The sequence below is a fragment of the Oryctolagus cuniculus genome, chromosome 1 (assembly GCF_964237555.1).
Source record: "Oryctolagus cuniculus chromosome 1, mOryCun1.1, whole genome shotgun sequence".
In the NCBI taxonomy this organism is placed as follows: Eukaryota; Metazoa; Chordata; class Mammalia; order Lagomorpha; family Leporidae; genus Oryctolagus; species Oryctolagus cuniculus.
The window spans coordinates 152521724-152533703 of NC_091432.1; the positions used below are offsets into that span (position 1 = coordinate 152521724).

The window sequence follows — 11980 nt, forward strand, 5'->3', positions numbered from 1 at the left end:
TGGCCGGAGCTGCACCAATCCGAAGCCAGGAGCCAGGAGCTTCTTCCGGGTCTCCCACGCAAGTGCAGTAGGTCCAAGGACTTGGGCCATCCCCTACTGTCTTCCCAGGCCAGAGCAGAGAGCTGGATTGGAAGTGGAACAGCCGGGTCTGAAACCAGCGCCCATATGGGATGCCGGCACTGCAGGCAACGGCTTTACCCACTATATCACAGCGCCGGCCCCCATGAATGCATTTCTTGTATTACATATCAGTTATGTACGTAGTATTTTGTTCAATTGAACATTTAGTAAAAGTACCTTTTGTAATTAACTTTATGCCGTTTTCACAATACCTTTAAAATATTTTCAAATGCTCTAATCATTCATCTATTACTTTTCTCAAAAAGAATAGATCTCTAAATCACTCTAAAGCATGATATTTATTTCAGCATTACCATAAGTAGTATATTTACTGCTAAATTTAAGTTTTTATGGATTTCATATATATATGACATATATAATATATATAAGCTGTCATATATATGATGTATATGACATGTATGTCATATATATAGATATAGATATATGAGGGAACATAATGGGTTAACCACTAGGCTAAACACCAAGCTATAAAGATTTTTAAAGTCTCGACATTGCCATTTATATTAAAGACAAGTATGCGTACTGAACTAAATGCTGTCCCTTGAGCCATGAAGCAGTCATTCACTATACTGGCCCACGTGTTTCATCAGTGTGATCTACTCCATTGTAGGCTCCAACTTGAAAGGCTGAAGAGATTGGTGACAGTTGGCTTTACCTGATAAAGATCTGCTTTTGAAATGTGTGCTGTTTTGACTGGACTTAAAGTAGCATACAACACAGAAGAGGCATACAAAATGGTACTTGATGAGCCGAGTTTCCCGGAATAGTGTTCAAAGGGTTATGCAGAGGAGTGTACTTGGCACTCACAGCCCTGCGCTGTGAAATTTAGGGAGCTTTCCATAGCAGGAAGGCTAATCTAAGCAAAAGATACTAACAGCTTAACGGTCTTCCCCCAATCATCACTATTCATTTCCTTTTACAGTTATGGGGGAGAAGGAGTTTATATAAAAAGAAACAGAAAAACACAGTTCCATCTAGCTTCAGAAGAGAAGGTACTTACTGACTGGTGTTACTGAAAAACCCGAAGACTGACCAAGTTCAGGCATGATTTGAGCACCTAGAACCAGTGAGCAAGAACTGCTTCCTTGGGTGTCTGTTCCAAGATGGCTGCTAGTAGCCCCAAGGCTGTACAATCCTTTGTCCACATTCTTTGTGAAAGCAAGGTTCTCTACTGCAGAGTTCTCAGCAAAACTCCTGGGTTTAGTTGACCCTCATGAGGTGCTTGACCAAACTGGTTACCATCAACCAGGGGAGGGAAGCTCAAGTGACCCGGGCAGCCCGGGCCTGAACTAACCCATGTGATAGGGAATCAGGATGCTCTGACTTGAACCACCGAGGCGCGCCCCTCAGCAGTGAAGGTGGACTCCATCCCAGGCAGGCTTCAACACTGTCCAAAATTCAGTCATCACATGTAGGGCTAAGGAGGGAGGCTGGAATGGAGTCTAACGTGTGTCCAGGATGGCCCTTGGCTTTTATATGCTCAGGGAAAGGAGCATTGCCGGGGGCTGCTGCTGTGTTTGGGGCAGAGGGTGAGTGTGTCTTTGGGAGCAGAGCTGTTAGGGAGATAAGGACAAGAGTGGTTTGACTGAGCGGTAGCCTCCATTAGCATCTTCATGTACGAGAGCAAACTGACTAATTTCCTTGAGAATCCATTTAGGGTTTCTATTAGCAATACAGACTTTGACAGTACAGTTTCGAGCAAGAACACCTCCTCACAAACGCTGGAGGTGACCAATTCTACAGTTGTATCTCCAGCTGCTTGCTATGTGTACCTCCACAAGTCTGTATGAAAAATACGAGGAAGCAGAAGGATATGTGTACTGATGACTCAGAGTATGATCTTAAAATATTTGTCCATGTAGTTTGATTGTCAAGGGCTGTATATATAGTGTGCTTATATACACATATATTCTAGAAATATAGATTGCTTTGGGCACAGAATTAAGAAACTATGTTTAAGCCGGCGCCGTGGCTCAATAGGCTAATCCTCCACCTTGCGGCGCCGGCACACCGGGTTCTAGTCCCGGTTGGGGCGCCGGATTCTGTCCCGGTTGCCCCTCTTCCAGGCCAGCTCTCTGCTATGGCCAGGGAGTGCAGTGGAGGATGGCCCAGGTGCTTGGGCCCTGCACCCCATGGGAGACCAGGAAAAGCACCTGGATCCTGGCTCCTGCCATCGGATCAGCGCAGTGCGCCGGCTGCAGCGGCGGCCATTGGAGGGTGAACCAACGGCAAAGGAAGACCTTTCTCTCTGTCTCTCTCTCTCACTGTCCACTCTGCCTGTCAAAAAAAAAAAAAGAAACTATGTTTAGAATAGAGTTAATTGTAAGGTTTCAAATAAATGTAGTCTGGACACACAACATGAAGCCTGGTATTTAGTTCTAAAGTCAGATCTCAAGGATTTGGTCATGAATTGATCATTTTGGTGGAAATTTATGACAGGGTTTCAGATACAACGTGATTGCCTAGGCTGCGATTGTTTTCTCTTTCAACCCTAAAGGTAACTTCAGTAATATTTGTTGTTATTGTTCTCTTTTGCTTGCCAGCCAGCCTGAGCTTTGGTAATGAAAACAGCCAGTGTCTGTCATGAATCCTTTGCATATAAATCCTGAGAAACCCAACCCAAGACTATAAAAATTAGATGCACACAGAAGATGGGTTGGATATACAAAATACACTTAAAAGTCACAGACTGAGGAATCACATAATTCACTCCTTGTTTTTCTGATGGCTCTTTTTTTCAGAACCGAATGGAAGAAAGCAAAGCACTCTTTAGAACAATTATCACATATCCCTGGTTCCAGAACTCCTCGGTTATTCTGTTCTTAAACAAGAAAGATCTTCTAGAAGAGAAAATCATGTATTCCCACCTTGTTGACTACTTCCCAGAGTACGACGGTAAGTCAGCACTTCTCAGACAGCCCCATGGCTGGGCACAGGTTTTGCCAACATGAATGCAGGAATTACCCTGCAGGGCCCCCGGGCCCCCTTCACTGTGAAACTTGCACGTTGTAATGGGTGAAGCTCCAGGTGCTCTCTGCCCTGTGTTCTAATCATCTGAAATATTCACTCCTTAATAATGCCAGAAGTTAGATGAAAAGGAAACAGCTTCTCGTCTGTACTGAAATAACTGGATGAGGGGAGGGGACCATCCAGCAGTCGGTGACCAATGGTGTGGCATCCACTGCAGTGCCCTCCTTCTCTCTCTGTCATTTGGTTCAAGCTGCCTCTGCCTCTCTCTGCAGAGGGAACACAGCTTTGTGGTCAGGAACCCGTCTCTGAAGTCAGTCTGCCCTCGGTTCAAGTCCCTTTTCTGACACTTCCTGATGGTGGAGCTGTGATCCAGTCACTTGAATTTTTTTTTTCCCCTAGACCTTAGGACTAGAGTTTTATGGACTCTAATAGATTACATATGTGTGATGCTTAGAATGATTAGTGTTCAGAAAACACTAATTTTGGGGGGACTTGGTGGCCCAGTGCAGTCCCACCAGCCTTAGTGACGGTAGCTGTCCTTAAGGCTCTCGGTTGGGCAGCACTTAGAATCTATTGTGCCCACTTCAGTACTTCGATGGTTTTGTATTATTCAGTTTGTTCTTAGAAACAGACCTTGTGCTCTCCAAGTAGACTGAAATTCTGAGCAACCGGACACCCAACCCTTTCTGAGAAGTACTTGTAGATTGATCAGTAACAAAAGAATACATCCACATCCAGCCATGCTAAGACAAGGGACAGAGCCACAGCTGCTGCCCTGTAAGAGCTCATGAGACAGCATAAATCTGAGACTAGGTTAGAAGGACCAGTTGGGGCATGCTGCTGTTTTCATAAAGTTTTATTGAGATGCAACCAACCCTGTTCCCTTATACAGTAAGCAGCCCAAGTGGAGTCATGTCAGACATTGACTGGTCAGCAGAACCTGAAACATTTGTTCTCCATCCCCTAAGAGAGAAAGTCTGCTGACCCCTCATCTACGTCATAATTGAAAGCATGAGCGCAGAGTGTCTCCGTGTTCCTGTTCTGCTGCTCACTGGCCACGTTGCCTTGGACATGTTTATGTAACTGCTCAGTTTCTTCCTGAATGAAAACGAATCAACTTAGTCATATGTAAATCACTTAGCGTAATACCTAGCACAGAGAAGAGCACAAACCTAGAAGTAAGTATTACAGAAGTGTGTGTAGCAGCAAGAGAGTAAACGTCTTTTTTTCTTTTAATTTATTTATTTGACACATAATGTTACAGATAGTGAGAGAGAGAGACAGAGAGAAAGGTCCTCTTTCTGTTGGTTCACTCCCCAAATGGCCGCCACAGCCAGCGCTGAGCTGATCCGAAGCCAGGAGCCAGGTGCTTCTTCCTGGTCTTCCATACGGGTGCAGGGCCCAAGCACTTGGGCCATCCTCACTGCCCTCCCGGGCCACAGCAGAGAGCTGGCCTGGAAGAGGAGCAACCGGGACTAGAACCAGGCACCCATATGGGATTCCAGCGCTGCAGGCAGAGGATTAGCCAAGTAAGCCACAGCACTGGCCTGATAATGTGATCTTAAGAAGTCTACTCTCTGTGTGGGGGCCGGCACCTGGCTCATGGCTTCAGATCAGCGCAGCGCCAGCCATGTCGGCCATTTGGGGGATGAACCAACGGAAGGAAGACCTTTCTCTCTCTCTCACTGTCTATCTCTAGCTGTCAGGAAAAAAAAAAAATCACATTATCAACGTGTGACTCCCAGGATGGCTATCAGTTCAGTGTTTTTGCCCATCTACAAGCTCCCTGAGAAAGGTAGTTACTTTAAAAACTAAGATTAGATTTGGCTTCATAGCGTTCTATGAAGATACTTGCACATCAGGGATGGAGGTTTAGTCATATCTTCATCCCACATGCGTTTGTAACGCTGTTGGCTTACAGAAGAGAAAAGTTCTATGTCTAATGAGCAGAAGTTCCCTTTTTAAACATATTCACATACAAGATTCAGAAGGTCAGTATGTTGAAGACATACATTTTGGGAACATTATTGGGTATTAAAGACAGTGCCTTTTGTTGTTATTGTTGTTTACAGTATGTCCATATCCTTTGTCCGGGTATATATATTGTCCTTTCAGCTTTGCTGTTCTTTTAAAAATAAGGGGCTTTCTTAGCCTCCGCAGTATTTTCTCTTTCACTCATTTTAATTTGCCACTAGCCTTGAAAGAAGTCAGAAATGCCGGGGCCTGCTCCGCAGTGTTCCTTAGGAAATGATGGGAAGAAATGGCTTCGCGTGCAGTTGGCTTGCTTTCTCCTAACAGCACGCCAGTTCTTTACCACCAGATGAAGAAGGTGGGCAGGTGGCTTTGACTTGCACCTGGACCTTGCATCCATCTAACATAGCCCTGAACACAGTTGCTGGCACCTAACATGCAGGATTCTCCTCCTCTTTCCCAGCATTTGGTGAGAATCAGCAAACGGGAAGTGAGCACACCAGCCAGGACCCTGCCCCATGGGCCAGCAGGTTTCCTAATGTGCTCGCAATAGGGCAGACAGAGCACAGCCCCCTCGCAGGGCCTGAACCCTCGGAGACTCACGCAGCTCCGCGGTAGCAGGCAGCCCAGAGCACACAGTGCTTGAGTTTTCCACAGTAGGAGACTTTCTTCTCTGATGAGTGTTTGCAGTAATTTTTCTCTCTGTAACATCTTCCTGATCTCTACATTGTCTCCTTTGTCCAATCATTTCCTCAGATTTTCTATCACTCTGAGCATTTTTCTTCCAGTATGTGCCCATTGTGAATGTTTTGAAATCTGAAGGTGCTTTTTGCTGTTAACCTCCCCCAGTGTACACATAATGCCCATAAAAAACCTCAGCCACAGAAAAAGCTAAAACTGGTTTGGATATTCCTAAAGGCAATGAAGCTGTCGCTTCCTAAGGCTGAACAAAACCTAGGCCCACTCCACGGTGATGTTTCTGTAATACGCATGTTTTTAGTATTATAAATTTCACCCTTCCACATTTCTGCACTTACAAGGTCTTAATAAGAATGAATACCACTTCTGTATTTCTCTCCAGGAGGGGAAATTGCCATTTCCACATGGACTATGGAATTATATTACTGCTATGTGGGCTATAATAATTTCTTCATAGTTTATGTTTATTCAAATAGCATAATGTATACTTAAAAACATAACACTTCCAAGTGCACTTCAGTGAACTTGAATCTAGTTCAAATATTCTTTAGAGTAAACACGAAAGAAAGAAAAACATTTATTTCCCAGATAGTGTATGTATAATATAGAAGCTCATTCATAAGCAGAAAATAATGTAGTGGTTTTTTACAAAAATGACAGGCTGCTCTAGCTCAAACAAAATGATTGGTATCTGCTTTTAAATTTTTTTTGTGGTTACACTGGAATTAGTAAGTTAACAGTAGTACATTGAAAAAGATAGGCCATTAAATGAATATATATATATGTGTGTGTGTGTGTAACTATTACATATATGTAATTATATATTGTTTATAATTGTGGCATTCCTCCCAACTTCTGGCATCACTGAATATAATTTCATGGGAGTAATTCCCAGTTTGCAGTAAGGTTGGTTTGGCAGTTTTCATGCTGGCTGTCTAAAATTCAGGCTGCATTTTGTAGAAATGTTGCTCAGGCCCTCAGTGGAGTTCTCAAATATTTCTTTAACCGAAGCAGTATATAACAAAAATATTGGTAGGAAAAAGCCTAAGTTGTGAATTTTAGGGTTTTCCCCAGAGGGAAGGCAGTGGAGGAGGAAGAGGCTGTACATGAGTTCCTTCTTGCTTGGTATAGACCATCCTTGGCTGGTAGACACTTGGGTTGCTTCCCGCTTTGGGCCGGCTATCATTGATAATGCTGGCACTTACAGACCCAGGACTGCAGGTGCTGGGTCCCGTGGTAATCCTGTGGTTAGCTTTTTGAGAAGCCACCGGACCGTTTTCCACAGAGAGAGCACCATCGTACGCTCCGCCTGCAGGACGTAAGAGTTCAAATTTCTACTCATCCTCACCAGCATTTGTTACTTTTCCGTTATTATTATTATTAAAGCCGTTCAAGTAGAGGAGGAGGGGTATCTCAGTGTAGTTTCAATTCAATCGTTTCCCTATGTCAGTGACCATGTTGAACACCCTTTCCCGTGGTTATTTATGATTTGTGTGTCTTTGGAGAAGAGTCTCCTCACATCTTGAGCTCATTTTCAAAACAGGTCATTTGTCTTTTTGTTGCTGAGTTATAGGAGTTCTTCCTATTTGGGGGATACTAGACTTTTATCTGCTATATGAATTGCAGCTATTTTTTTCCTGTTCTCTGGGTTGTCTTTTCACTTTCTCAGTGAACTTTTCTGATGCACAGAAGTTTTTAGTTTTGATGAAATCCAGTCCATTTTTTCATTCATTGCCTGTGCTTTGGTGTCATACCTAAGAATCCATTGCAATATTATTGAATGAGTTTCTAATGTATCCAGATAAATATATCACAATCCTTTTCCTTTTTTTTTTTTTTAAGATTTACTTATTTATTTGAAAGGCAGAGGAAGAGAGAGAGAGATGCTTTTCCATCTGCTGATTTATTCCCCAAATGGCCACAATGGCCAAGGCTGAGCAAGGCCAAAGCCAGGAGCTTTTCTGGGTCCCCCATGTGGGTGCAGTGTCCCAAGTACTTGGGCCACCTTCTACTGCTTTCCCAGGCACATTAGCCAGGAGTTGGATCAGAAATGGAACCGCTGGGACTGGGACTGGTGCCCACATGGGATGCTGGTGTGGCAGGCGGCTGCTTTACGTGCTATGCCACAGTACCAGCCCCCACAGGATCCTTTTTTGAAGCATCTTGACCCAGGCCTGACACCTAAAAGACCCTCAATGAATATAAGGAAATGTAAAACAATTTTTTTTTAATCATCACACATAGTAAGCTGAATACTACGGATGTGTAGTGTGCTCAGAACCACCGGAAGTCTGTAGACGACTTCAGAGGAGTGTGATGGGTGAATTGACCTTAAGGAACAGGTGTTCCGTTCTGAGAGAGATTTTAGTCTGGAGGGTGTAAGGGGACCCTTCAGGAGCAGAGTGGTAAGAGCCCCTGAGGGAGTCCTCTTTGCACGCTTTGAGTGAAGCTGAGACGGCTGACTCAGTGAAGCAGACGTGAGCTCTCACGCTGCTGCTCATGAGCCAGCAGCCCCCCGTCACCCCAGGAATATGAGCGAAGGCCCGGCTACATCGATTTCCTAGTCCAGCCTCTCCGTGTTTTGTGGGTGGACAGGTGGACAGGCAGACGCAGTGACAAGCAGGAGAGATCAGGCCTGGTGGTGCTGGGGGCGTGATTGCAACCCATCCGGTCTGCAGTGCAGATGCAGTCCTCTCGGGCAGGGACGCAGTGGACGGTCAGCTGATAATCGGTCCCTCCTCTCCCTTGGCTAACAGGACCGCAGAGAGATGCCCAGGCAGCTCGAGAATTCATCCTGAAGATGTTCGTGGATCTGAATCCAGACAGTGACAAAATTATCTACTCCCACTTCACGTGCGCCACAGACACCGAGAACATCCGCTTTGTCTTCGCGGCTGTCAAGGACACCATCCTCCAGTTGAACCTGAAGGAGTACAACCTGGTCTGATTGTGCCTCCCAGACACCCGCCCTGCCCTTCCCTGGTGGGCTATGGCAGATTCACAAGAGGGACTGTATTTCTGTGGAAACAATTTGCATAATACTAATTTATTGCCGCCCTGGACTCTGTGTGAGCGTGTCCACAGAGTTTGTAGTAAATATTATGATTTTATTTAAACTATTCAGAGGAAAAACAGAGGATGCTGAAGTACAGACCCAGCACACTTCCTCTCTATCTTTTTTTTAGGCAAAACCTTGTGACTCAATGTATTTTAAATTCTCAGTCATGCACTCACAAAGATAAGAGTTGTCTGTCTCTGTCTCTCTCTCTCTCTTTCTCTTTCTCTCTCTCTCTCTCTTTCTCTTTCTGTGTTTTCTATTGAACACAACAAAGCTGATTCCCTTTTTCCTAACCCATACCTCCCTCCCCATTTTTCCTGGATTACAATGGCCTTTATCCTAGTTCCATTCTTGGTCAAGTTCTTCTCTTGGATGATCCAGTCAGGACAATGTCATTCGACTTAAGCCATCACACATCAGCTTAATTTACCAGTGTGCAGTTTCTGCTGAAGGGTTATACGTATTCATACAGTGGTTTTCAGTGGATTGTTCTGGATATACATGTAGTGTTTCTTTATATATATATATAATATAGTGTGTATATTATATATATATATTGTCTCACTTTGGACTGGGACAAAGGGTGACTGCCTAATGGTTAAATGTCAGTTCTTTGGGGTTTTACCTTCAGTCATAGTTAGATTGCTCACAGAATCACAGAAGTCAGTAAGGCAAGGGCAGAGGTAGCCCCAGAAGGGGTTCTTCTTTCAAAATGCCATGTGCCATTGCCCGTCCTCCCTCCTCTGCTGCTTTTTCTTTGACTTTTCTCACCCTCTTTTTAAATTGCAGATGCCAAAAAATATGCCAACAGACACTACAATTACCCCAATGGCTGCTACCCAGAACCTTTCATATAGGACCTGGTTCTTCATTTTGGGGGGGGGTGGGAATGGGGGGGAGGAATATCAAACAGTTCCTCCTTTTTCCTTTTTTCATTAAATGTTTGGGCCACATTTTCAAAATGACTTTTAGTATGAGTATGTGTTGCCAAAGCTGGCTTTTTGTGAATAAATGAGAAGAACTTTAAAAAAATAAAATAAAAGCCAGTGTCTTAAAATATAAGAGAGTGAGACTGTGAAGCCTAAAGTGACGGGCTGAGATTAAAGCTGAACACCAATTGCCAAACAATTGGTTACTGTAACTTCGGTTCACGCAGTCCAATCTTTCCTTTGTTTAACGTCCACGTGCCATGTTGAGTGTCCAAATCGGCAATGAGAAGTATCCTGTGTGGCCTATCATGAGATCCGCTTACGTCTTATTTGAAGTCAGCTTTATTCTCTGTTTATTCTTTAAGTTCACCTAAGTCTGCCAACAACATCGGCTGTTAGTTTTATTCTGGCACCTTTTATTTGCAAAATCTGAAGTGACTGTGGGTTTAACCACCTCCAGGACCTTCTTGAACAAGTGGCTGGTTAAGTTGAACTTAAGGAAGATTTTGTGGACTAAACTCTAAAGTAACCTCTCAGTGTTCTATAGAACATGCATTTATGTAACAGAACCTCCTCGGGGAGACGTTCGGAATTCTGGATGTGCAATTTTTCAGCAAATACAAAAAATACAGCACGTGTGTCCATGAGCTTCTGTCAAGCAGCTGATATGAAATTTTAGAAAATAAATCTTGATTGTTTCAAAGCTGCTGGGAAGTTGGAATTAGGCCATGATGCTGATCTCAATACCATTTGGCACTAATCCAAACTTCCATATAACTCACTGTTTTGGAACAACGAAGAGAAGTGAGACAATGAACAGCTTTCTAGATGAGTATCAAAACAGTAATGAGATGTTCTCATTCTTTACTCTCTCTCAGCCTCCAACACCACAGGTTACTTTTTCCCCTGGCTCAGAAAGCACCTGTAACTTAGTTAACAGACTGCCTGTCAGTATAGTGCAATTAGGAGTACTCGAATCACTGTACATACATCTCTCTTGATACTGCAGCATCCATACTGGCTTTGTAATCATTACTTTTTTGGCAGATTGAATGTGCTGTATTGATATGTATCTATGTAATTGTATGTCTTATAGCTACTTCACTTTTGAATAATGTTATTTTATTTACTTTTTTAAGAGAGGAGAATGTAAATTTGTCAGTTTATTTCTGACTAGGGATTTTTTTTTTTCCATTTAGAAAAGAAGAGAAAACAAACCTTACTATCGTACAGAGCGGTACTAGCATCGTGCTGTATAAAATCATTTGCACATTCCTGAGTAGAGGTATAATGATGATAAGACCCAAAGGTAATTTCATAGCAAAACACATAAAATCAGTCGGAGCTTTTATACAAACATGGAAACCAACTTTGTAGAACTTTTGCCATTTGATCTAGGATTGGAATATGAGCTTTTATACGATTCATATTCTTATTTGGCAAATGCACAGTTTAGTATTACCTCTCTGATGGCCTTTATTAGAAAGGCAGTTTTAGAAGCTATTGTGATCCACTAAGGAAATGTTTTAACAGCTAGAGACCACTGCTTGCCTGAAAGGGCGATCTTAAATTTGGTGCAGCAAAAAAAATTAAAAAACAAAAAAAAACAAAAATAAAAAAATCACCAAAAAAACACAAAAAATAAACAAAAAAAAGGAACCAACAACATTTGAAGGCCTACAGTGTGTATAGAGAACACCTCATCACAAGATCCTAAGTGTTACAGTTTTAGGGAATCAAGATATTCTATTTAATAGAGCTATCGTAGATGTAGTCGATTAAAGCTGATCTCAGAGCTCAGCGAAGCTGAGCAAAACAGGGAAAGATTGTTCTATTTGTCTTTTTGAAACTGGGATGGAATTTGCCACGCAAAGCCGAGGTCTGTGGCTTCACTGCCCCTCCTAGGGTGCATGACAGGATCCCTTCTCTTGAGAAAGGAAATAATCGATCACCCTAGCCGCAGTGAGGCGGGAGAAACCGAGTTGTAGCCACACTAGTCCATCAGAGCAAAAGGATTTGCATTTTGTTTCTTTGGGGTTTTATTGAAGGGGATGGGGTGGGAAGGGATTCTTTTCAGTTTTGTATAAAAACAAAGTTTACTCACGCTTTATCTTCTATCGTGATTGCAAGCGTTGCAAGCGTGTGCCGCTGGCTCCTGTGGTTGATGCTCTAAGTAACGGAGGCCGTGGCGAGTTGTATGGTGTCTTGGGCA

At 43.2% G+C, this 11980-nt stretch overlaps 1 protein-coding gene across 1 annotated transcript in view; it reads left to right on the plus strand.

Annotated features, from left to right (window-relative positions):
* Positions 1 to 11387, plus strand: part of LOC100340719 (guanine nucleotide-binding protein G(q) subunit alpha) — a 314873-nt gene extending 303486 nt beyond the window's left edge. Inside the window, exons 6-7 of the mRNA XM_051858885.2 lie at positions 2883 to 3036; positions 8538 to 11387. Of these exons, the coding sequence (XP_051714845.1) occupies positions 2883 to 3036; positions 8538 to 8728 (345 nt within the window). The 3' untranslated portion in view covers positions 8729 to 11387. The remainder of the gene's footprint in view (positions 1 to 2882; positions 3037 to 8537) is intronic.
* Positions 11388 to 11980: the final 593 nt, after the last annotated feature.